The 26,975-nt window shown below is 41.0% G+C and overlaps 2 protein-coding genes across 6 annotated transcripts in view; one reads left to right on the top strand and one right to left on the bottom strand.

The window, feature by feature from the left end:
• The window catches only part of AK8 (adenylate kinase 8), a 65,077-nt gene extending 44,994 nt beyond the window's left edge, over positions 1-20,083 (bottom strand). For 2 of the 4 annotated variants that reach the window (XM_061352697.1, XM_061352699.1), the window contains exons 1-6: positions 19,921-20,083; positions 17,354-17,438; positions 13,384-13,433; positions 12,548-12,661; positions 7,393-7,461; positions 83-164 (exon numbers count right to left, since the gene is read on the bottom strand). In XM_061352697.1, the coding sequence (XP_061208681.1) occupies positions 83-164; positions 7,393-7,461; positions 12,548-12,661; positions 13,384-13,433; positions 17,354-17,438; positions 19,921-19,998 (478 nt within the window). In that variant the 5' untranslated portion in view covers positions 19,999-20,083. Of the gene's footprint in view, positions 1-82; positions 165-7,392; positions 7,462-12,547; positions 12,662-13,383; positions 13,434-17,353; positions 17,439-19,253; positions 19,410-19,920 lie in introns of those variants that run through there. The other 2 variants (XM_061352696.1, XM_061352698.1) reach the window with 2 other exon arrangements.
• A 677-nt stretch (positions 20,084-20,760) lies between these two features.
• Positions 20,761-26,150, top strand: SPACA9 (sperm acrosome associated 9). Of its 2 annotated transcripts, XM_061352695.1 has the most exons (4): positions 20,763-20,939; positions 23,711-23,913; positions 24,468-24,615; positions 26,085-26,150. In XM_061352695.1, the coding sequence occupies exons 1-4, from the start codon at positions 20,796-20,798 to the stop codon at positions 26,091-26,093; spliced, it is 504 nt and encodes a 167-aa protein (XP_061208679.1). In that variant the 5' UTR covers positions 20,763-20,795; the 3' UTR covers positions 26,094-26,150. The 2 variants fall into 2 exon arrangements, with proteins under 2 accessions (XP_061208678.1, XP_061208679.1); XM_061352694.1 differs by having other exon boundaries at positions 20,761-20,939; positions 24,468-26,150.
• Positions 26,151-26,975: the final 825 nt, after the last annotated feature.

Below are 26,975 nucleotides of genomic sequence, written 5' to 3'. Positions count from 1 at the left end.
GAATTTATTGAGGATTTTTGGGGAGAAACACTTCTAGTCTTTCCTACTGGATGCAATCACACATAAACCTTGTACTGCTTACCGACATGCCTAGGAATGATGCCAGATGACTGCAGTATCCATGCCTGTTCCTGATTTTCAGGGAAGCCTTCCAAAATCCATCCCTATTGAACAAAAACATGAAACAGTTACTGATCCTGGAAGAGAAAAACCAAAAAATTAGCACTAAATATCAGTGCTGCTTGCACAAAAACTACCTCATTCTGATCCCCAGCAGTACAGTGTTTGTTATGGATGTTTGTGAGAGAAGAAAACAAATGTGGAACACTGCTATCTTTGTGAGATGGCACACACTAATACACACACAGTGCCACAGAGCGATGGGAACTTACGTATTGTAGCAACAACTGTTTGGGGTGTTTTTTTTCATGTTTCAACCTTAAACCCAAAATTTCTACCTTGAATAAAAACAACCCAAAACAATTTCTACAGTTTTGAAATATTCAAAAGTATACCAGCCCACACTGTGTATAAAAAAGAGGCTAAACAAATCTAAAGGCAGATTTAATGCCAAGAACACTGAGGAAAATATGCATGCTTTCATTATTTTCTTAAATTATACAGGAAAACTCACAGTAATGGAACTAGCGTTCCCAAAGCTAATGAAGCAACAGAGCAAAAGTAAGAGAAAAGAAAAAAGAGCCTTTTGCTCCCTAAAGTCCTTGTTATAGCCAGCTAAGTGTTGGATTGAGCATCTTTAAAAAAACATTTACAGATCTGTGAAATACCATAGGAGAGCTGCAGCCTCAGTCTGTGTGATGCAGTTTCTGAAATCTAATCCACTTCCTAGTCTCAAGTCTGAATCTCCTGAACTTTCTCTGATTTATCTGTTAGCTGCTCAACCACACGTGTCCTTAGCACTATTTCCTATACTTCAGAATAACTTTGTGATACCACCGTAAATTTGGAAGCCATATTTACACTGAATTAAAGAAGATATTTTAATATTGCATTAGCTGGCAATCATTCTCATCACCCACATAAATTTGAAGATCTGTCAGTTTGGGGTCCAAAGGTTTTAGAAGTATTTCAGGAAAACGTATCTCCATGACTTCTGTAGGAGTCAATGGGACATTCCAATTATACAAGAAAATAGACTATTTAAAATTCCTTAATTAGCCTGGTTTCAGGAACATGTCATCCTGCTGATAGCTGAAGGAAATAAGAGGAACTGAAAAAGCCTTTTTTGCCACTCCCAGTGTTTGCTCTGTCGAATTAGAATGAACCATTGTCTAAGGTCACCCAGGTGCTGAGAAATCAATTTATCCCTTGGGACTTGCAGGAGGCAAAGCTGAACAATATTTTTAGTGATATGCTAGGAACTTCAGCACTAGCTCTGAATATATTGTGCCTCTAGAATGCACATATAGGCCCAGATCCTCTTCTAGGAAGGGATGGCATCAGAGGTCTGAAGCCAAAACATCTCCGTCAGTTTACACAGGCTACAAATCTGGTTCATTTATTCCACTCCAAGTGCAACACTTGTGGAAACTAAAATGAAACAAATGGGAAACAACCCCAACACAAATCCATGGTTTCTGGTGTCACTACAGCTTATTGCTCAAAAACACACCCTGAGCAACAGGCAGCAAAACACAATATTGTATTTTTAACAGACTTCAAGAGGTTTATATACAAATCTCAAAGGTCCTTAAAATGGTCAATAAGCAATTTTATAGCTAAAAGTTTCTGCAATGTAAGAAAATACAGCTCAATAAATAGCTTTTTGCAACAAACAGGTTTTAAGGCATTAAGCAAATGCAAAATAAACACACACTACAAAAATAGTTAGCATTTTGGATCTGATTTCCAAAGGTCTCCAAGTTGCGGGGTACCAGTCAGTCCCTAATTAGAATACATTATCCATCTACTTGACACTTCAGTGAAATGTCTATTCCACCACAGAGCTGCAGCTTTGTTCAGAACAGGTTTATTGATATTCTGCTGCATTCCCTCTCCATACCCCCAGTGGCTTGGTTCTGTTTTATCACACATCAAAAAGGCCGTATGCTCAGGGCACCCCATGCACAGCCCAGAGCTGGAGGTCTGAACAGCTGCAAGTGGTATGGGATCACAGGAGGGACAAGCTCCAAGCAGATGTCACAGATAAAAAAAAAAATAGGGAAAAAAAGAAAGAGGAGTAAAAAGCGATTGTGGCTTGGGAACGAAGCGAGAGGAAGCAAGACACAGAAGAGCAAGACCTGACTTAAAAATATGCTTATCGTGCTTTATGCAAACACTGGTCTTTTTTGCCCTCCTGACTATCATGAAAGTGTAATTAGTAACTTCACATGGTAAATTTGTTTTTTTAAGAAGCCATGTATTTTTTGTTCTTGATAGCAGTAACCTTACATCCATGCATGGATCGCACCTTATCACATCAAGGGTGGAACGAAGTGAGTAATTCCATGGTGCCTTTACTCTGTGGTCACTGTTCCTCTATTTCAGCTGGAAACCTTGATGCTTCCCCAGAAGAAGACTGCTGTAAATACAGCATCCTGCTGTTGCCTTAATGCCAGGTGAAGCGCTCCTTGGAGACCCGTGCCATGCTGAAAAGCAGCAACAAGGAAGTACTTTCAAAGCCATCACTTTTCTCTCTGGACTTAAGGAACCTGGAAATGCTCAAGGTCATTCCCAAATGTAAATCTCAGTCCTTTGCTGGCACTACTCTCAGCTATAACACCAAGCCTACATACTTTCACACTTTCCACCCCAATAATAATGACTTGGGTATTCAACATCTCTCTGGTTATTTAACCTGTACATCCTCAATAATTATTTTTTTAATTACAAAATCTAGAACTGACACTGCTTTAGAACAATGAAAAGGAATAGCACAGAGAAATAACGCTGAATTATGTGGCACATCTGAAAGAAATCTCAGCCGCAAGCACAGATATCAAAGGTCATGAACATGCTGCCTTTAGGAAAACAAGGCAGCTTCTCCACATCATCACTCAGTATTTTTGAAAAGGTATCGTGTGCTTTTCAGTCCCACCTGTGAAAGGGGACAGAAAATAGTGCCAAAAAATAGTACCAGTAATACCTTTGTCAGTATGGATCTAAAATTCCTGAGATTTTCAGAAAACAGCAGACTGAGCAGTAGGAATAGTCAACCCTGCACTCCATCAACATGAGCAATATGGAAAACTTTTATAATTTGCCATTAGAAAGAAACCTTTTATTCCCCACATTATTTCTGTATGTTGAATAAGCTGCAAAGTTTTTTTAAAGAGCCACATTCTTCTTGGGGAAAAAAAAAAACCCATGGTGAATAGGCACATCCTCTCCCCAGATAAATCACTATTCTCACGTGGATTTTCAGAAACAATATGGTAATCTTCATCTGCTAAGGTAAACCCAGAAAGAACCAATAACCACTGATATGTTTGCCTCCCCTTTCAAGGATAGCCACTACCATTTGGAATTGTTTCATAGCAATCAAAAGGAATTCTGCCACTCATGAATCACTGGCCTAAGTTTAGCTTCTAAATAGTCCTAAGCCATCAGTAAGGTTTGTCAGCTGGCTCTCTCACAAATTCATTATATAGCAGTCTCTTCACCAGCCTTCTCCAGTTCTATATATTCCCTCCACAGCACCAGCAGTCAGAGGTGCCATAGACAACATGTACAAACCCTGTAAGATGAAAAGTCTTCGTATCAGCTACACAAGCCCCAGGTTCTAACATAATGTCTGCAATAAGTTTTCTGCCTATGCTGGAAGACCTACCCATCTGATCCCTTGCAGTCCTAACTACATTTGTGTTAGAAGAACACATAACACCGAGCCTCAGCAGAGCTGTTGATCAATAAAAATGTTCTCCTTAGAGAATGCCTGTGACATCTATAAACCTGTGACTGTCAAAACAATGGCACAAAAATTCTGTGTTCCTACTGTCAGTGGGATGAAAGCTGTACAATTAATGCCAAGCCAATGACACCACAAGGAGAAATAAAACAAAGAGCTGTGGTACTATGGTCCAACACACTGCTCTTCATCTATTAACATTTTCAGTAAAAACATGCTGACTCATGTTTTGAAAGGAATAGCATAAATCTGTTCAACCACGTAAAAAAATCCACAGTATTAATTCTATTTCCAATAACACAAGGAAAATACTGGAATTAAAATGCATAGATCCCTTTCCAAATGGAAGACATGTAATGTGGCCATAAATTGCTATCTAGTAATTAAAAGATTTTTCATAACCATCGCAACTTTGCAAAGTCAATTATGTGCTTTTTTCCTAAAACCAGATGAATCTTTACCTAGATCACTAACACCCTCTCCATTTTTTATGATTTTCAGGGAAGCATTATAAAGGTTTTTTTTCCCCCCTAGCTCTGCAAGACATCCAGCACTGATTCAGTGTTGCAGGTGCTAACAACAGGAACATAAAATGCAGGCAGGACACCATACAGCTGTTGGCATTTTAACCATCTTGTCACCTTACTCAGAGTTTACATGACCTAATACTTAAAATAACAGTCACTGAGAGATCCTTTCCTCGCTATTAAAAGAACTAGAATCACGACAACAATTATAGAAAACCTGGGGCAAAATAGCATAGGGCAGATGCAGCCTTTGGAGAGCAATGGATTTTCTTTATACACTGGTGGTTGGTAAAACTCACCTTTTCACAACAAACACTGGAAAAATCAGCTGTTGAAAACAAACATACCTTTTTTCCATCAGGCAAATACTAGTAGCACAACCAGAAAAGCTGTTAGTGTTAAGCTGAAAGGGACTGTGTTTGGCGTCTGAAACCAGCCTAAAGACCAGCAGTCAGCAGCCAGAAGAGCAGCTTCTCTCTCAAGTTTATCACCCTTCTAATTCACTTCCACTTCTACAGGTTTAAAGATATTTTAAACATACTCACTAGAGAAGTTTCACTTGAGACAGATGTTCCACATCTTGCCACAAAGACAAGGTAGTAAATCATACAGTCGCCTGACTTGCCGTATATCCATGATATATCCTTGCACTGCTTACATAAAAAATGTTGACATTCAGAGCCTTTTTTTGCTGCTCATTTGCTCATATATCCAGAACTGACAATTTTGGTTCCTGAAGTGTTCCTCAGCTACACTCTTTAATTCAAAATGCCACAAAAATTAACAAGATGATACCCCACATGTGTGTTTTGAAACAGGTTCTCCTGCCAATTGAAAAGCCCAAGAAATCCATTTGGAAAAAAAAGGGAAGGGTGTGTGTCATACCCTTACACATAATAAACTAGAAAATTCTTCAACAGTGTTCCCAGGCCTCGATCACATCAGTGTACAAAGGGAATGCAGAGAGAAACAACAGCTAGGTTTAGGAAGAAAGTAAGAGCTTGGACTAACAATAGTGTGCGTTTTGCCTAAAAACATGTCTTACCTGCATGGCAAAGTAGATGTTATTAATTGACAGAAAGTGGAAAGAAGGCAGGAGGGGAGGATCAGAAAAATCTGCACTTTGCAGTTTAGAGCTGCCAGTACATTTTAAAACCCTAACATCTTGGCAATTCCCCACACAAGGAAATACTAGTGCAGTTTAAAAGTCCTGTATTGTCATTTATAAATAGGTACAGGAGCCAACAATGCATCCCAGTGTTCTACTGCAGTAAGCCCCTTGTTAAAGCTGGATTTAGCTACAAATGCAATGAAATGTTCAGAAATCACCCACATAAAAATTATGATAACAGGATAGGATGAAGTTTAGCTATTGCTAATTCCAAGCTACTGCTTCAAGACCAGCTTACTGCCTATTTTGCTACAGCTATGTACTCACAACAGAAACATGACACAGACAGATGTCCTCTAGCAAACCCCTCAGGCAGGAACATTTTAAGAGATTGTGTCTCAAGCTATTCATTACTATCCTGATCAAGTTATCCTTTCCACAGCTCATACATGTAATTGATGATCTGATCTAGATTACACAAGGCAGGTCCACTGAAAGCCACTTCTTTAGCAATCATTCACATTATCTGACTTCTAAACGCTGAAACCTTCAATCAGGGACAGAATATTTTTTCAGTTGTTCTTGCTAGCTTTGTTGATGTTTCTCTGCACCTATAGACACCTATGCATTAAGGAATTACCATCTTAAAAACTACAAGGCAGTAGCCCAGCCCCCATGATGACTTTGTTTTACATGGATGGAAGGATCTGGTCTGCAGACTGCACCAGAAGTCAGAGAGACAGAGAAAGAAATACAAGACATAAGGTTTTCAGGTCCTAATGCCAAGAAGCTTTAGGAAGCAATTTTTATACCTGAATGAAATGCTGACTTACCACCCCTGGTAATTCAATCAACAAGGTAGAGGATGATGATGTTGAGAAGCAACAGATTTGAACAAAGCTATGAGCCTTGCAATATCTCTGTGAGGCCAGGAAGTTCTAGTTATCCCCTGATCCAAAGCCTGAGAGTGACAGTGATTGCTCTGAAAACACATACTATTTATCTGAAAAAAGCTGTTTAGCCCTCCATGAACATAACACCTACTTTGGACCAGACTTTCCCCTCTCAAGATATGCATCAAATAATGAGAGTTCAGATTGTGGCACTGTTTAGAAACAGGGTTTTATCCATTGTATTAGTATGTCTCTTACAAATAATCCCTTATAATGGGTTGATTATGGACTCAATAAACCATCACAATATCTGAGATTTTAAAGGAATCACATAAAAAAGATTTTGCTTTTATTGATTCCAGGCCAATATATAATCTACTTAAGTTCTCTTTGGGTGTTATAAGTCTCTACTTACATTAAGGCTAAGTACACAGACAAAAAAAAAAGAAAAGCCACACATTTGTAAATATAGCTAAACCTATTCAGTTGCCTTCTTGTGTAAACTAACAGTGAACATAATTATTATTACCCAGAATATATTCAAAGGCAGTTTTTCCCAACACAGGAATTAAAAGAAAAATAAACCAACAATGAGAAATAAAGAAAATTAAAATTAGTAATATTAAACTCTTCCCTCCCCCCTTTCCTCAATAAGAATTAAAAATCTTAACATATTGATTTTTATATATTTCCTGTTTATCTGTTTTGTCCACTCTATCTCTGCCAGTTGCCCCAGGCAATCAACAAAGCTATGCTTGTTCAGCCTTTGATCATCTCTGTGCTAGAAGATTAGCATATGCATACTCTCATCCTCCCCTTTATCCTGTTAATAAAGCTCCAAACTCCCTCTGCTGATGTTCAAGAAAGCAATCGGCTCCACAGCCCCCAATGATTTGCCCCCATTCCCTCCTCTGCTCAGGACTCAGAATGCTAACTACTATGCACGAGTTGTGTAAGTGCTTATCCACCGGCCCTCTGAGGAGCAATTCTTACTTGTTTGATGCAGTCCACGTTTGACAGACGTTCCTGGATCAGATTGGCCCAAAGCGCGTTGGGAATTTTCTAAAGAAAGAACAAAAAAAGGCTGAATATTCACAATTGAGTTCAAAAGGAATTTTACCATGCAGGCACAGCCCGGTTAAAGGTGAAGTGAGATGTCTTCTTAAAAATAAATAAATAAATCTCTGCAAGTCCCAAGCCATTAACATAATATATCAGAGAGTTAATAAGGGCACAAAAAGCAGTGCTAAAGGTAAGCTGAACACAAAGCCTACATCCATGTTTTTTGCACAGTAACATGGAAGCAATGCCAAATTTTGCACATTAACACGCACACTGGACAACAAACCTGCAAAGAGATCCATAAGATCACCACAACCACAAGCAGTCTTTCCTACCACAAGTATCTGACCCAATACTGCTCCATGTGCCAGTGGACTCAGCATTAGTGATCTTAACAGTTATAATGTGAGACAAGCAGCAGATCAAACAGATCAAAGAACAGAATCTGACTTTCAGGAGCTTTGTTTCAAAATTTCACGCGACTCTGTGTCTTGCATCATCCAAAAAGTTTACCTAAAATACATTTTATGGTTCAAGTTAATTTTAATGTTAAAGTTAGCCTATTTTTAAATCAGGACTGTGAAACAGAATTGAAGCTGCATGTGTCAATCTTTTCAGGAGCGCTGTTTCTTTCCGTCACTATTACTTTGTCCATACTTAGTAATGGTTTGTAAGACAACATTTTCTATCTGACAGAAGAACAAATTTCTTCTACAGATTTAGCATCTCCCCAATACTCCTTGTTATTGTATTAGGTTTCCTGAAGAGAAGCTAATAATCCTTTCTTTCCTTCTTGTAAGAATTTTCTTGACTATCTTGTTAATTTAGGCCTTCATTCTATGCTGAACATGGTTAAACAAATTCTACATTAGCCAGTTTAATCTGATAGTCTAAACTTTTGGCCATGCCAGCCATTAAGCATGTGACTAAATGCCTTGTGTCAGTCTCATTCATTTTGTCATTACTGGTAAAATGAACACTCAGAGAATACCCTGCAGGCCAGACTCTCTACTCCCCAGCTCAAAAAAAATATCTTTCACCTAATGATGTGAGCTAAAAGACTAAAAAAAGTCTATGTCTGCAGGCATATGTTATACTAAATGATGTAGACTGATATAATGAAAATGTGTCTATGTGTAGATTTCATAACAATCTTCTTCATTAGATCATGAAACAACTTTACCAGGAGCGGAGGAAATGTTACTGCACAAGTCACTTTTATAGTAGAGAGGACCAAGCGCTCCAGGATACACAAAAGCAACCAGTCTTCATCTGGCTATGGAACAAGGTGGCCCAGTCAGGCACTGGGTTTTGTTCTGTTTCTCTGCTGTCCCCAGTTCCCAGTGCCTTTCCTAATATCAGCCATTCATAAGGCAGCATTCAAGCTGGTAAAAGAGAATAACGGAAAGAAATTGCCATGTCTCTTGAAAAGTCAGCAGGTCCCACAGGGTGGTGTGTCAAAGCTTCCTGCAGCCTTGTGCTGCTGGAGCCTGGGTCTGAGGCTTTGAGTCTGTCACCTTCCAAAGGTGCATCATGCTGCTATCAGAAACAGCTAGTGTCTTGCTTACTTCTTTGATGTGTCACGTCAAGACAGGCTAGTGACTGCTGGGGGTCCACTCTGCTAAGCCTTGCCAAACCCATTTAAACCAAAATTACACTAACTTCTTTCAGTGCAGTGGTATTCTCAGTCCTCTCTTTTGAGCAGGGTTTATTGCACAAAAACAAGGACACACATGCTGTATTTCACTGGTTTAGTTCCTTCTGCTCTCTGTGGCTGAATTCCAGTCTCATTTCCTGGTCAGTTTTCCTCCTACTGAGCAGTGGCCTATGAAATCATTTTCAATAGGTTGCTTGCAGAACGCCTAATTATTCAACTAGAAATCATTAAATCTGATACATAGCAGAGAGGATATTTACAGTTTCTCTCTCATAAATACAATAAATGTATCATAAGCCTGGTAGATGGGGCTGCACCTCCCAGACATCTGCAGTAATGGACAAGGAAACACATACATTTCAGTTACTGCAGAACCATAACCTACCTAAGGCACTCTGAGCCTGTCCAACATTCAGTTTAGCTACTGAATAAGACCTGCTGCTACAGTATTTTTCTTCTGGTCCGATTTTTCTATATACACTGGTTTAATCACTATTTCTATACTGCTATAAAGCTGTACTCATTCATGATTCATTTTAAATATTCCATGTTATTTCAGGGACATCATCCTTCAATTTACATGCCTATCTAATCTATGCACAGCTATATTTTAATGATGTTTTCAGAAAACTGCTACACTTTTTTTTTTTCTTTTGCAGGGAGCACTTTCTCTAGATATTTTTATTGGAAGTTTTGGATACATTTGTTCTGAAAACAGCAACAGGTAAAAACTTCTGACTTCTCCAGGTTTGCAGCTTCCAGATAAGAAGCACTCAAGTTTGAAGAAATTTGGCTCAGTTTGGTTACATTGAGCTTGTTCAGATAATACACATGAAGGCCAGTCCTTTTTATGTACACACAAGGCTGGAACCATTCCTACTTTTCTTTCATAGTGGCCTAGAATAGATTAGAATGCTGACCGTGATAAGGACGCTTCAGGTTTTTCTTTCTTCTACTATATTTCTTCTTCAAAAGCACAGGGATATGACGGAACTCTAGAGCAGTTTTAAGCCATTAAGTCATATGCAAACACCTTAACTGCAATTTAGTACAGTGTTAAGAGTACACCCATCCCACCAGTCCACAATTACCACAGTTGGTTCAACTTCTTCTTTTATCCAGATAACAGGAAAAGTGAAATATGCAATAGCTCATCATTAGACTTCACTATAGGAAAAACCTGAAGATGCTTCCTATTAACATTATAAAACTAGAGATGTGGGAATAATTTGCAATGATTTTTCCAAAACTGTAGCCTCTTTTTCTGTTCGTGGAATATTTATTGCTAGCTTGTGGTTCTGCAAATTTGTTGAATATTCAAAAATATCTGACTTGATTTTTACATGCAGAATGATAATTTTGCTTTGAACAGTCACTATTTAAAGTTCTGTACCTAAGCTGTGCTCATTAGTGAGTGGCCAGGTGTGTGTCAGTGAATGATTCCATGTCTAACTTGAAAAATGGAGCTTTGAAGAATCATCATGTATTTTAAATACACCTTGAATTCCACGAATTCTTGTGCCAGGAAAACTCAAGTGCTTTAATGTTCACTGGGAGCAAACACAAAAGAGATGAAAGCTTGGCTAAAGGTAAGTAAAATAACAAACATTTGTGGACTTTTTTGCAGCATTTGCTCAGATCTAGTGACATTGGCCCACTGACCTAAAAATGAATGACCTTTGGCACTGGGGTTAACTTAGCCACAGTAACTTTATCTGCATGAAACGTTCCTCTAACAGCATTAATTTGTGTTATATGATCTTCACACCAGACTTTCAAAACAACAATCAATTCCTGCTTTATCTCTTTCCATTTATTAAATTGCTTTGGCCACAACTATACCTTTTTAATGTCTTGGTTGTATCAAAGATAGTATAAACAGCTATTGTTCTGTTCCTGAACAGACATTCAAACCCTATTAGTGCTAATGGATGTTGTGTGTGCTACAGGAGTCAAGTTTATCACTTGCTTCAGCAGAACCAGGGGTCAGTTACAGCATCAGTAGATTTAGCCAGCAGACAGGAAGGGAAAACAGCTCTTAGCTGTATTTTTATAGCTGTATTTTTTTAGAGCTATACTGTCATCTCATAGAAATGGTTTAGCTATATTTTAAGTCATTGTAAACCTTGCATTGATTTAGAGGAAGCAAAAAAGTTCCCCCCTAATTTTAGAGTTACATTTGGAGAATCAAACTCATAAAAAACAAGGGAAATGATTGAGCAAAAACGTTATTCTAGGCTCTAACATCTCAAAACCAAAGGCAAACTGCACAGTACTAAACCACCACTAGCTTCTGCTCTTTGGGCACTCCTTACTACCTGATTAGCCTTGACATTTTTGACTTTCATCTTCCACACTATCCATCTTTTTGAATCAAATAAGCCCAAAAGGACACCCTTGAAAGTGCATCTGTATAGTCTGAAATATGTTAATAATTACAGTAATTAAACCAAAGGGAATTTTTGTTTTAAATTCTTCCCCTCCAAGTCGAAATTTATGAACCCAGCAAAACAATCTTTAATAATTAGAAGGAAGATTTCAAAGTACATATTCTTGATAAGAATTATTTTATATCATCCCAGCCAAAAGCAAACCTTTTTGCCAGTAAGTTCAGTGAGTTCAATGTGCTCTTTCCTCTCAGATCTTTATTACTCAAGTTAACTCCAAGCTTCATTCACTAATTCAATATAATAAACTCTACCCTATTTTCAGTCTTATTTTCTAAGAAAAAAAAGTTAATCTGTGTGTCGCAATATCTACCATCTCAGCAAATTATGAATTTGTTGGCCTATTCCAATCCAATTTAGCAGGGGTATAGAATTGTCATGGATATGAAATTACTTCAGTTTTCAAGCAAATAAGTGGTGAGGGAAAACAAGATAAACTCAAGCTAGTGGACTTGCTAGAGAGTCACGGAAAACTGGACATCTTTCATTCTGTTACTCACAGAATACCTTGACATATAGAGAAACTATCCTTCAATAACAAGACAGTTACATTGCTGAGTCATGACATCTGGAAAAAATGTTCTCTGGACCAGCTCTTTTGAACATTCATCAAAACCTGTGTGGAGCAAAGCAGATACTCCGAATTGGGTAGAGCACATCACCCCAAGAACTGAACTATCTTCTGAATATAAGGTTAATGTTTTCAAGAACTCCATGACTTTAAACTGTCTTCCTCTCCTGCCCCTATCCTATGTTTTGACAGCCTTTATCTTTGTTCATAACTTCTTATCTAGCAGAGGTGACCCTTCTCTGAAAGGCCCTATATCCAGGTATCCATATATACAAACCAGTGTACAAACCACCATAGATATAATAATATTTACTCTCATCTGCTCAACTCATAGCAGTTGAAATCATGGGAATGCCATATAATTCTTCTTCTGTGACGTGAGAACTGCCACTGTTCTATCCACTTACACACCTCTTTCCTTTCTTTATATGCCCTTGCTTCCTCTGTCAGCGCTAATGCTTCTTTGGATAACAAAGTCTCCCGAGAGATACGTATGGCATCCAAACGTTTACAAAGCCACAGTGCCTGAGGGAAGAAGAAACAAAAAAATACAGGTTGAAATATTTGGAAAGAAAATGAAGCTTTTTTTTTTAGAAGGCTACAGAAACACAGACTGTGTTTTCCAGCCTTCCATTTAAGTAATACAGACTATATGTATAAATTTAAGCAGTTTCTCATGAAGTTGTTCCAGAGTGTACAGCTTTGAGTAAAGTCTTTTTCATCTACTGTACTACAGCAGAGATTTTAAAGAAGAAAGCATCCTTCCTGGCATGCCCACCCCACCATCACCTGCAGTTTCTGTGGTCAGCTTTCTCTGTGGTTCAAACACAACTTTGATGTTTTCAATTAAGTGGTACCAGTGGGCATGCCAGACAACAAGCCATGTAAATGGAGCAATCCACAATATGGGAATACCAAAACCATGTAACTATGGTTCTCTCCCAGACCAGTCAGTTCTGCTAAAAAGCTGGAAAAACAAGGCAGGTGAAGTTCTGTTGCAATGCAGCAGTATCACTACCACTAGTGATAGTGAGCTCTCGCAGAGCTCACTTGAGTATTTCCATATAACCTGTAGTTTAACATAGAGGTGTACCCTTTAAGAATTCCACCGTCCAATTTGCTTTGTGCTCTCCATCACTTACGTTAGTCTGAAAATTATTTTATCACATTAAAATTGCCACAAGTGTTCAGCTCAGGAGAAAGCAAAAAAGTGAACAGTATTATCTGACTGAAGGTAGGACACTTACAACTGTTGTTTTCCCAGAAGCAGGTGGACCAAGTACACAAATTCTTGGAGCTATCAAACAAGAATAGGTGAATGTTAAGATGCAGAACAGCAAAAATACGAACCAATTTCCCACCATTGCACTGCAGAACATAAATGTAGTCACAGCAAAACAATTATTTCAGTTGGAAACCTGTCTGAACAGAGACTTCATGATTGGGCTCCACTTGAGGGGAAAAAGTCTTCATGGTCAGTGAGATTAATACTGATTAAACATTCAACTTCATGATACACGTACATAAATTTAAACACATGGATAGGTCAATGGGTAAACAAGAGCATGATACAAACATGTTCTTATCCAAGTTTAACTTTTGTTCTGAACACATTGATTTAGACCTAACGCGTTTTGTTATGAAAAAGTAGTTTAACTTTTAGGACAGGACTATCTCAAAGTGACTATTATCATAATCATAAAATGGTTGAGATTGAATGGGACTTCTTGAGATTGTTTCTTATTTCCCTTACACAGTATGGTGGTAAAAATACTTTTTATTTCAGCAGAGCTTTTGGCTCTCACCCAAAAATGCAATTTCACTTTTTAGTTTCATCTAAATAGGTTGTGTCAGGGTTCAGAGAAGATTTAGATATTGCAAAATTAAGCATGTTTTCTCTACCCTTTTTGACAGCTCCTTCACTTTTTCTAATCATCAGTAAAACTAATATTCTTCATCTCCATATCCTGTGTTTCTCTACTGCATGTACCTCTCCTTCCCCTGAAGATGGCAAGGTGGGAAAAATGCATCCCAGTTCTGAGGAATCCTTCATCTAATGCTTACAGACAATACAATAGGCATTACCATTGTAAGCTTCATTAGGAATGAATTACAGGCAAGCCAAACATGGGCAAACGGAGTAGCCCTTAGGAAAGTATTTGGGACTTTTTCCATGAACACACCTTAAGCTGCAATCCCTTGAGCTATCATTTTATATTCATATCTTTGATGTTTTTTCTCCTATACCTTGGGAGGAATAAAAGCCAAACCAAACCAGACTATACACAGAAGGGACCAATGAGTATTTCTCGGAGTAACATAGGTCAAAACAGGGGCGGGATCTACTCACCCAAAATCCTCTTCAGCTCTTGATAACCAAAGGAGATAACAGTGTCTGATGGCAGCAGACAGGGAAGGATGTGAAATGTATTTTTATGAGGCCTTCCATGCACTTAACAGTTATTGGGCAGGTGCAATTTTTAAACAGACATGAAACCCAAATTACAGATTCATCTTTACAAAGTTATCTGACTTGGAAGGTTTAAGAAAAACTCCCCCCTTATTGGTTCTTGCAAGTGCAACAGAACTAGTACACAATGTAGAAAAATACTTTAAAAGGATACATCAGCTGTTTTTATCACCTAATTTCTTTCAAATGTAATGTGATTAAATCCTAGGGTTTTTTTCTAAATCTAACACCTTGAAACTCCAGCCTGGTACTTAGGAATTATTTATAAACAGCGTCATAAAAGAGTGCTCGGGTGCCAACACTAATCAACTTCTTCAAACCACTTCAAAGAAAATCAAAAAACCTTTCCATCCCCAGATCCTTTTGAGGTTTAACTAGGAGCATGATTTAAAATTCACAAGAAAGCCCTTAGGTATTGAAGCTTTAATACACAGCTTTCTTGGACAAACGTTTGATAAAAAACGAAACATACCATTATATACACCACATCATGCTTTAATATTGCCCAGGGCTACTGTAAATGCTCACTTTGTACTAAATCTGCTTTTCTCTCTGCTTAGTGGCTGGCAGCAGATGGGGCAGTGTAATTCACTGATTTACTCATTTGCACACTTGTAAGACTCCTCTAAAGCATTCTCCCTAAACATATGACACAAGGGCACAACCAGGACACTGCTGGATGTAATGTTTAATCCCCTCCAATCAGCAAATAGTCAGTATTTAATACTGGAGGTCAGAACCACCAGCTAAATGAAGACAGGGAAATCTAGAAAATGCCTTTGGCTTCAGTAACAAATCATATTTCATTCCATGTTTACTCTTCCAAGTAAAATAAGTTTTAATATTCACCAATTATTTTAGTAATAAAATTAATCCTGGAATAACACACATACAAAAAAGCTGGACTCACTGAGTTCCATTTAAGTCTGAGAGATTCCATGATTAGTATTAATGTGGCAAAATTTGCTTAACTTGTAAGTGAAATCCTTTGTCAAGCATGAAAAGAACATAGCACACAATGAACATTCTTGCAGAACCTTTTTCCATCTCTTCAGAGGTTTGACTGTAAAGGAAGAACTCACAGAAATGCCACTTGGATCCCAAAAGCTTTTTTCATGAGTACAAACCAAGACACAGTGTAGAAAATGAGCATCTTGTATATGAAAGAATTCTCAGGCTTCATCTGGTTCTTTAAGGCTTTTAGAAGGAACACATGAAAGAACAATAGTACAGAGCCTCAAGCACAAACACTTAGCCACACATTTGACCTAGGAGATTTTCAAGACAGTTGTAAGCTATAATCATCATTAGACTTGTTTATATTTTTAAGAGTACTTTAGATGTTATTATTAATTAAAAAGGTTTCCTAACTTCACACCTGGGATAGACTCAATGCTGCTTTTCCACACATCTCTGTTTGAAATTTTCTCTAGGGCTAAAACTGTCTAGCAAGGCAAGATCATGAAAATTCATCGTTTTCCTGATGGCTTTAATAAGGTTTTTTTCTTCTAAATAGTCAGCACCTTCCGCCATGATCAAAAAGTAAAAGCAACTCTGCTGCAGATTCCTGTTACATTATTTTCCATATAATTTATTCTTAAAACAACATTTAGGCTTTAATTTTAATTGGAGTTCCTTTCCTTTCTTAATAGCTTTCCTTTTTTTCCAGACCAAAAACAGACAGCATTTTTCCTTTGACAAACAACTGCTGTAGTTCTATCTTTAGCCTTCAAGTACTGAAGTCATGAAATGGAAACCTGCCTAATTCTGTTCAAATAATACTGTGGGGCTTGAGGACAAATGTTAGCTCAATGTGCAGAAATTTTACCAGCATTCTATCAAGCCACATTAAATTCTTCCACATTTTTTCCACAGGTCTATAAAGCAGATTGATTACTCATGCTGCCTACATCAGAAAAGGCTGGACACAATTTGCAGGATTTGATTTATTTTTTTTTTAGTATATATTTAGCAGCATTTCAATCAACATTCATCTGATCCCCACCACTAAGAGCTCCCGGCACCTCTAGTGAGAACAATTTCATTGATGCTGCAGCAGAACTTTCATAATGGTGTACTATGGTTTTAAAGAAACATCGAAGCAACATGACACCAGCTACCCCTGACAGCTCATGCAGAACAAAAATTATAGTTCAGTTGTGCATATCCAAACATAATCTGCCTAAGGGTGAACAGTTTGTAAATCAAATAATTTGATTGAGAGAACATGCTTTTATTGTGCAGAATATAGACTTCCTATTCAATTTACCAGGTTTTGTTATACACAGAAGTAGGCATGCTCACTGTTCCTTCAGCTGAGATGCCACTGAGCAGTGGAACTCATTAACAGCAGCTAGTAACTAACTAATCAAAACCACAAAGAATCTGCCAGCCCAGGTAGAATAGGAACCCAAATTTACACCTGACAAAAGGAGTAATTAGTGAGCTTAAAGACAACAGGAAATATTAGATGGGGCACAGAACACATTAATAATTGATACACTAGAACTCTTTGTTATTCCCTTAGAGGGTTTCATTGTAACTGTTAAAGTGCATTTTTTATTAGATTACCCACTAAAAAAAGATATTAAAAGCATCTTACCTATAACTATTCCAAAACGCTCACCTCCCCCCCCCGACACAGCCTGAAAAGTTTTATCCATCATCTGCCAACTGAAGCACAGCTTTCAAACAGCTGTTTACAAACAAGGAGTTGAACTATTTATGGTGTCTCAATTTTCACTTACCATCATCATTGTTTTGCTTTAAATGGTTTATCATAAACTGAATGGGATCATCTGGCTGATGAATTATTAGTTCTTCAAGCATGTTCTGCAAATAAATAGGGCAAAGTCAAAGGAAAATTTACCATATCTAGGCAGTCACAATGTATTGCATTTTTACAGCAGTATTACAATAGGGATCTTTAAGAGTTTACAAATGTTTCTTTATTTTCTTAAGGCCCCTTTCACAGACAAAATTGAAACTATGAAACCATGAAGCATAGTGAGATAATTGCCGACTGAAACAAAAATAACCCCATTGCTTTGGCTTATTTATGATACATATGGGCACCAGGCACTGCTTGAGCCTGGTGTCAATAACAGTTGAATCGGCATTGATATAAAAACTATACAAGGAGTTTCAAAACCAGAGTCAACTTAAATCAGTATCTCTGCAGGGCAAGTTAAGCCTCCTTCTCAAGCACACTGGCAAGCTTCTCACTAGCCTAGAAGAACGCAGAAAAGACACAACCTGCAGAAAACCCAAAACCAATGGCCAAAGCCTCAAAAGCAGCACATCTCTTTTTCATAATCATGCTAGTTTTCTCCTACATGAAAAGTAAAGGGGGGGGAGGGGTAAGTCTTAAAGCATTTCCTTGAATGTCTACTTTGGAGCTCATTTTCATATTAAGTGTTTAAAGTTACACAGGGCCTTGCTTCAGCTCCCACTGACAGCAGTGGGGATGTTCCACTAATTTCAGTGAGGACTGCAGCTTTCCAGGCAGAGAAAAAGTAACACTGAGAAACACAAACTTTGTAGATCTCCTTACAAGACATTTCAGCACAGCCAAGAATTCTGTAATTAACACTAAACAGCAAACAGCAGCTAACATTCTGACTTACACTACCTACCACAATGCTCATACTGGAATAGAGCATCTTTTGCTAAAAATCAGTCATAACATTTTAATATTCACAAGTAAATACCATAAAGTCTGTATATTCCATAATGTTTTATTTTAATGGTTGTCTTTTATTGGAGTGACCCGTCTTCCTTTTCGACCTTATCCACTTAATTAGAATCATTAAACCACTCAATTCCTTTTGTAAACTCTTTCACATGCAAGATCTGATGGTTCAAAATCTGGGCAGCAGAGAGCACACAGTATAAAATTTGTATTTTTATTGGAAGTTCCTTTAAAATCATTACTTTCCAGCAACAATCATTTAAACTGAGAAACCTGAATCTGGCACCACCATTATCAGCAGCTATCAAAAGAAAAGAACTAAGAAAATCTGACCTTACTACAGTTCAAACCTATTCAGACTAAGAATGACTTATCCTTCCACTATTTTGTGCCCAATTCCTACCTGCACTTACAGGCATGCTTCATTTTGTTCACTTCTATTAATCCCAGTTTAATTTTACATGAGTTCTGTGAATCTCAGGGGGTTTCATGTTTTGGGACTCATGTTTTAGGTTCGATAATTTGGGTTTTGTCAATGTTTCATGTTTAAAGTCTAGGACAATAATCTCAAGCTGTGTTTGTTTGTACCATTACAAATTGCTACAATACAATTCAAGCACAAAAAAGAAAACAAGACTGAGCAAATCCCACAACTGTTTGATGGAATGCGAGGTCCTGCAGCTGCATTCAATACCTCATGGCATGCAAAACAGAGTATTTCTATTAAAAACCCCACAAATATTATGTTAAACTGGTCATAGTAATTAGATTTAGGTTAAAAATAAGCATTTGTGTGTTTTCCACGGAGATATTAATACAAAGGCCTTAAAACAGAGCTGTGAGCAGCAGCGCACATGGGAGCCTCTCTTACCAAGTTCTCTCCTCAGAGCCGCAGCACACAAACCTCCCCATGCACGGCAAAAGGGCTTTCCCCACACTTACAAAACAAAACATACCTTTCTGTAAGGCACGGAAAGCGCTCTTGCTATTTAGTGAAATCACAACGACGCTAGAAGTGTACTTCTTTTTATTTTTGACACACATCTCCACAGAAAAGCCGCGACAGCAGCAGCAACGCGCCGAGAAATGCATTGGGACGGGCGGTGGCGATGGGCAGGCGGCAGCGGTTACCTCGGCGCCTCTGGGGTTATCTCGGCACCTCTGGGGGGGCAAACCCCTTCACCCTGGCTTTTCCCGCGCTTTGCTGCCGCCTCCCCCTCACGTTTCCTCCACAGGCTAGCACTTTCTTCCTCAAAACAAGACGTGTACGACCCCCAGCAATTACTAGTATTAAGTTAATTAATTAATTTAGTTAATAAATTAATTAATTGAGCCCTCTGCCGGTGCATTTGCCCCTCACATGGGGCCACAGCCTACGAATTCTCACCGGAGTCCGGTACCGACAGCTGGGGAAAATGGCCCCGGCGCTGCGCCCCAAATTAACATTCTCAGGGACCCCACCAGGCAGCACCGCCGGTAGGAACGGTGAGGAAGCCGAGTCCCCCGCCCAGGGCCAGGCCGGCGCTGGCGTGTGCCCCTCACCATCCCCCGGCTCCTCTAGGCCGCCCCTAAGGTCCGGAGGGGAGCCCCCACAGTGCCCCAGTGCAGACGCGGCCCGTTCACCTGCAGGAGCCGGAACAGCTCCCGCTCCTCCGCGTAGGCGCCCACCGGCGGCGGCCACGGCCCAGCCAGTTCGGCCATGGCCGCCCCTAGCAACCCGCCCTGCCGCGCTGCTGCGTTGCTAAGGAACGCGTCATCACTCCGCGACGCAGAAAAGCCGCGCCCTGCTTGGAGCAACAGCAACGGGGTCAACGTCATCCATCCCCGACACGCCCCTCCCCGGGTGAGGTGATGCGCGACGTCGGCGCGGTTGCCAGGGAGACAGAGGCGCGTTGCCGGGGCGACGGCAGCGCAGCGGGAGATGCCGGAACGCTCCGCGGAGTCCCGTTCGCCGCTACCGCTGCAGGCGGGCTCGCCGCTGACCGCACCGGCCGGTAGGGACCCGCAGGGCCCGCTGAGCTGCCCGGGCAAGGCGGTGGGGCGGGAGGGGGCTGCAGGGAGGAAACAGCCCCCTCGGGGGACTCGGGGACGGTGCGTGCCGGGCCTCTCCAGCCTCCTTCGGCTTCATGAAACGCCAGTGTTTGAGGCGCTCGGGCTGTGGCTGTGTGGAGCAAGAGAAGCCGCCACCCTGCGCTCGGCGTTCACATCACCAAGTTAGCTTATGATAGACTCAAGGGGGCTTATGGTGTCTGGCTGTCAGGGTCCTCTCTGGGTTCTCTGCCTCTGCAGCATCGTTATGAACTCACTGACTTCCCGTCTGGGGCTGTGGGACTGCAGAACTGTGACACAACACATCTCCTCTTTCATACTTCTATTTTAAAAAAGTTTTCCAGTAGCCTACACCATTCCAACTCGGGTAAAACTACACGTATAGAATTGCATCATGTCTAAAAAGCAGCTTCCTCTTTCTCCCTCCACAAATCCAGGAAGGAGAAAACATGAATGAGGTAAAGGACGCCCTCAGAAGCATAGAGCGGAACTACAAGCTCTTCCGTCAGCAGCAGTTCACGTTTATCGGAGCACTGCAACACACCCGAGAGAATGCTCATGACACGATCAGACCTGTGGCAAGCATCAGCCAGGTACAAAGGATGCAGCACAAAGTTCTCTGCCGATGAGAACAGGGACCAGCACGGTGCTGTCACACACTTGGGTCTAGTTCAGGGATAAACAAATGTTTTTACTAAGGGAAGATGCACAAAAACTCTCAGCAACATTTGTGTACAACTCTGCAATCCAGTGGCAAAAGTAGGTGAGAGAAATACCTGTGTTAGATCTTCCCATTTACAGAGAAGGAATTTTCCTGCTGAGCATCACTTTATGATTTAGTTTAACGCTGTCATTTCACTGCTGAGGCATGGCCAGAAATCCAGGGTACAAGAAAACAAACCAATGCTCCTTCCCCAGCCACACATGGAATGTGTAATCCTTAACTCACAGTAACCAGCATGCCTGCCTCTTCCCCCTGGTATTAGTGCTGCTGTAGCTTTCTATAGCCCTTATTAAAAATAATGGCTGTGTTACAGAGGTAGGATGATGGATTGAGGGCTGGAAGTCCCAAGTGGGCTACAGGTTTTCTGGGCTGGTAAGTGAATTGTCTTGGAATTTTTATAACATGGGATGTTTTAAGTAGTGGAAAGAACTTAGACCACCTGCAGACAGAGGGGGAAGAAAAGTCTAAATCAAATTAGAATTGTGGGATTTGAGACAGCAGAACGCAGGCACAAAACCCAGATGGATGTCAAAGCCAGAGTGAGAGCCAAGCTGTTATTAGGATTGGGACACAGGAGTCAGCTGGTTCTCTTTTCTAAGGGCTGACTCTCCCTATTATAAGAGGTTTTGCTCGTAATACTGAAGAAGATCATGACAATCATTCCACTCCATTCTTTCCAAAAATAGGCATTTAAGATTTTGTGTAACATTATGCTGTATTTAAAAGTGCCAGCTGGTTTTAAGCCAGCTTTGACTCTGCAAGAACAGCAGAGGTGGAAGGGATGTTTATTGTAGGGAAGAAATCTTATAGGCAACAACTTCAGCAATTACAGTGATCCGTGGCATTGCGGAACAGTAATATGTGAACTTAGTGGTGGCAAACTGTACTGCCCAGACAGCCTTGAGGGTACAAAGCAGGGTGAGGATGACAAAGGGAAAAGAGCAAACTACCAGGGAGAACAGAGCGCAAGGGCTGAGCACAGACTGGTGACGCACTGGGCAGGAACTGAACCACCACCAAAGTTCGCTGTGGCAAAACCAGACATTAAGTTTATTTCCCTACCATTCTTCTACATCAGTCCAAGCTTATCTTTAATTTTGCCTGGTATAGCACAAGAAGATAAGCAACATAAACAGAAATATGGGTGGTCACAGCGTACAGCTGACTTGACTGCCAGCTTTCTTTCCATGTAGGCATAGACACTACATAAAAAAAATGATAGTGTACTTGAATACAGCTGCATTTCTAATCCCTGAAAGTTGTACGTGGGTGCATTTTTGGTGGTGAGTGATGAGGTTTTTCTGACAGAGCATAGTAAAGTGGAAAGGTAAAGAACACACCCGTGCTAGGCAATGGCAAGAGCTCCTTAAAGACTTCTACATGGAGTAGGATATAAAGTCAAATCCCAAGCGGTTCTGTGAGACAAGCTCCTCAGTCATTGCTTCAGATCACCCAGTGACCCCAGCAGAGCCTGGCTGTGGTCATGACATCAGCCCAGTGTCAAGGCCATCCATGATTGCCCCTTGCTGCAGCTCAGCAGCAGCTGGCTAATGGTAGTTCCTGTTCCTGTAGTCCTGGTCCCCATCCTGGTTACTCAGGTGCATTACCTCTGTTGTTGATGTGGACAGAAAGAAGTCCAGCTTATCCCATCGGTGAACATCCAGGCTAAAATGCTATTCTCTTTAGGAGAGAATACAGCAGCAATAAAATCTGCTCACAGCAAGCAGTAAACAATCCTGCCACTCACAAGGACAGTGAGCAAGGAGGAACCTGGAGTGGAAATGGACACTTAGGGCCCATTTTTTATTTTTCTTACAAACCTCCTGAGAATTTTCCCGAGCACGTAATGGCTTTTCTGTATGCAGGAACTGTGCCAGTGTTGAAGCAGCTACTTGGATCTTGTCTTGAAATGCTACAGAAAGCTCTGAAGGTGTTAGAGCCCAGCTATGACTGCCAACCAGCCACTCAGTATTTTATATCCTGACCACTCATGTCTAAAGTATCCATAATTTCTTTGGAGGAGATACTTAATCTCTTGGCATAATGTTTCATCATGCTATGCCATTCACTCCGACTAACAAAAATGCTCAAGGCAAATAGGGAGTATCATCGCTGTGACAGTTTAGTAAGGACAATTTAAGTTAAATGAGTTTAGCTTGCAGTCACATCTAGTGGTGACAAATAAAGAACCAAGTGAAGAATGCACATGACTCCAAACTATTCCCAGCTTGGTCACTGCCTTCACCTCACACCCAGCTCTGCCCAGGCAGTTTGTGGCAGTGGCTCAGGATGCCCGGTCTGGAGCAGAGAGAGAACTGCTCATGCTCAGCCTGTTTATGCAGGGCTTGCAGTAGAGCTGTCTTTGGCCACAGTTCTCCTATACTGCTTCAAAGAGGGAAGAAGGCTCACTGGAGTGCCAATGAGCAGATCTGTTACCACGTTCTTTAGTCATGATGAAGGACAAGCAAACATCTTGGACATGCTCTAGAAATCTTACTGCCTGCCGCAGTGTTGTGGTTTCCTAGTGGCTGACGCCTGAAGTCACAAAATAAAGCACCTTCTCCTCACTAACTTCAGCACCTTTACAGCATAAGTCCCATGTAATTTAACATGCAGAACTCTGTCTTTCCCCACATACAGGTACAGTCCTACATGGACAATCACTGTAACAATTCCACTGACAGGCATATCCTCAACTTATTCCTAAACATCTGCAATGACCTAAGCAAGCTCTGCCAGAAGCTGGAAAGTGTGCAGCCTCGTAACAGCACAACCCATGACATTCTGGGGAGGTGCAAGGTGCTCCTCAGCCACAGCAATGACCTGAGCAGCATCCGAGCCAAGTAAGTGTCTCCACCAGCTTTGTTTCTTTGAGGTGACTGTCAGTGCTGGGGAACTGTCACAGGAATGCATATTCCCACCTGACTTTTCCATCAGTTCTGCTACAACACCCTTCTGGCTTTAGTGAGGGTATGAGATGCTACCCAGTTTACCATTCCAGCTGGTGGGAAAACCAGCCTCTGATCACAAAAAGGGAGTTGGTTTCTTTATTCATTCTTTTTACTGGTACGTGGAAGACAGGTTAGCACCCTGAAGTCCCATGCAGCACTCAGGCAGTTTACCTCCTCCCTCCTCCTATTCCTGCTCTGCAGGAATGATTTCCATGGGGCAAGCGTTTGTACACACTCTTCAAGTCTTTCAGCTCCAGTCCAACAGCCGAGATGGTGTGTTTGGCAGGACTCATTTCTCAGGATGCAGTCCTATCTGTGCCTTTTTGTTCTGGGGAGATGAATGGCTGCATTTCTGCTCTTCGCAGAGGGTCTCAGGGACGCACTGTGGGCTCACCAGGGTTACACTGCTGGGACTAGTCTGCCACTTGTTGCCTTCTGTCCCACAGATACCCCCACGATGTTGTGAATCACCTGAGCTGTCATGAAGCAAAGAATCTTTTTGGAGGGGTGGTGAGCCTCATCCCCATTGTTCTAGACTGCATAAAGGAGTGGATAACTCACACTGAGAAGCTGTCACGGGATGTGCTGCAAAATGTGAGTGGTGGAAATGCTATCTCTGAGAAGTCAGCACCCCAAGGTGCAGCAGACAAGGCAGTCATTTCTGAAACAGCACCTTCTGCACACCTTGAAGTTCAGACCTCAGCTAATAAGAAAGATAATGTACAAGTGCAGGGGAATAAGCACGTCTGGAAGAAGCACCTCAATGACACAAAAAGTCACAGTGGGAAATGTAAAAGTCCCTGGAAACCTCCAGGTAGACATGCTTTTTAAAGGATCAAAGTTCACCCATCTGATACTTACCACCTTTAATCAGGTGGTTGAAGACAGTGAAATGATTACTAGAGATCCTGCCTATCCAAGTCCACTTTCTGAATAGTTAGCCCTCTAACCCGGCCTTGAGCAGGTAGGTACACAGTCTCACCCTTGCTGGTATTTCCAGCTGTATCCTTACCAGCAGTAGTTGTAGCATTAGAGCTTATGCCTTTGACCAGCACTGCTGTGAGAGCAGGGAATAGTCAGGAGTAATCAGGTTCTAATCTTTCAGCCACAAATCTTGGGCAGGTTTCTGGAAAATGGGATTTTACACTTTCTCAGGCTTCTGAGGAACACCCACTCAGGCACCAGACAGAGGTGTGATGAACCTGCATGTCTGAAGAACGTGATGCAGAGCAGCAAAGCTGGATTCAGACACAGGTCTGGGATTCAGGCGTGTTCCTGAAGTTCCCTCACCCCCACTGAAATTGTCTGGTTATCTGGAGCACAGAATCAATGTTTACAGGACACTAACAATGTTTCCCTTACATGCCACTGGCTACCAAAAAGGTCAATGTGTGTTAGCTGCACTGACTGCGCTCTGCTGCATCCTTCCTGCAGGTTCTCACACCATGGCCGGCACACACCCCTCCAAACATCTTCCCTTACACCTCTTTACCTCCTTGCTGTCAGAGATAGAGATGGAAAAGAGAACAAACATCATTTGCACTTAGTCTGGTGTACTGTCAATATCCAAGCTTGGATAAAACTCTAACCCATATCATCCCCAGAGCTCTGCAAAACTACAAAGTCATTCCCAATGTGATTCATGGGAATCTGGTGGGAGCAGAGAGATTGAGAAAGCTGTGGCCATTTTCAGATGGTTCCTTTTCAAATTGTAAGTTAAAATGTCTGTGCTTTCTCTTTTTTGAGATGAGAATCCAGCTTGCCTAGCTTTCAAAGATGTTGTGAGGCTTAAAATTCATTAAAATTGCAAGGCATTTGCAATAGTCTCATGCTGCTTTTATACCAACACTACAATTCCAGCACAGTGACTTTATACCAGTGCTGGAAACAACTTTCATTCCAGCCTGCTCAGGGACAGTCAGTAGAGCCATGGCTCCCCCCATTCTCTGGAGCTGATACGCATTTCTGGTGATGCTTTTACTCAAGCACAGTTAACTACAGACTTAAGATCTCAATAATATGGTGCCTTCCCTGTATGTGACTGCTCTTTTCCTCTCCCACAGAGAAGTTAGCTCCTGTTCTTTGCTTCCTGCTAGAAGACACTCCTGAATAAACCATTTCCCCTTGCATTCCTGGCTCAGTTTGCTAAAAAGTTGTGAAAAACTTTCAGTTTAACGTGACTAGATTTTGGCAACCAGAAGCCAAAAAATGGAGAAGAATTAATGCAGAGGAGGGAGCGTAGGAAGGAATGATAGCTCAGATGAAATGGCAAGTATTTTCAGGAATATTTTGATTCCTCACATAACCCCACCTTCTTTTGCACTTTCCCCCCCTATCCACTTATTCTGCAAAGCAATGTATCTGTCCACACTGAGTAGAAGCCTATTTTTAGGAGACAACATGATCCAACTGCACTGAATCTTGGTGAACTCAAGTGGGTAATAAAGCTTGCCAGGGTCCCAGCAAGGCTCCCAGGCACTGCTGGGGATGCAGCCAGCAGGATGAGCCTGTTACCCTCTCAGCCTCTACTTGAGATCCCTGTTGCAAAGGCAGCTTCAGGCAGAAAAATCAGTGTTGCTCACAGCTGCCCTATTGTGTTTCACGTGGCAAAGACAAGTGTCCGATGACAGTTGCTGTCTTGGAAAGTTTTTCAGTACAAACACACGCTACATGGACTAAAAGAAGACAAGTGCTGGGGACACAGGAGATGCTGCTTCCAGATCTTATTTCCAACCTTCCTCACCCTGTCACATAGTTTAAATTTGAACAGCCAGGCTCTGAGGAGCCCTACTCTGGCCTCACTGTTCACAATACCAATGCAGTTGTCCATTTGTGCTTGACCAAGGTCACCATACATGCAAGAAAATCCCTAAACAAATCCCTAAACCTTACCAATAATTTCTAGCCTAGCCCTATCCTTTCAGTCTTATGCAGCCAAATTTTAAGACACAAGC

This window comes from Neopsephotus bourkii, unplaced genomic scaffold (assembly GCF_033783945.1).
Source record: "Neopsephotus bourkii isolate Nb327-2 ecotype Australia unplaced genomic scaffold, CSIRO-AGI_Nbou_v1 NB_659, whole genome shotgun sequence".
In the NCBI taxonomy this organism is placed as follows: Eukaryota; Metazoa; Chordata; class Aves; order Psittaciformes; family Psittacidae; genus Neopsephotus; species Neopsephotus bourkii.
Note: the sequence above shows the minus strand (reverse complement) of the source record. Positions and strands in the feature narration are given on the sequence as shown.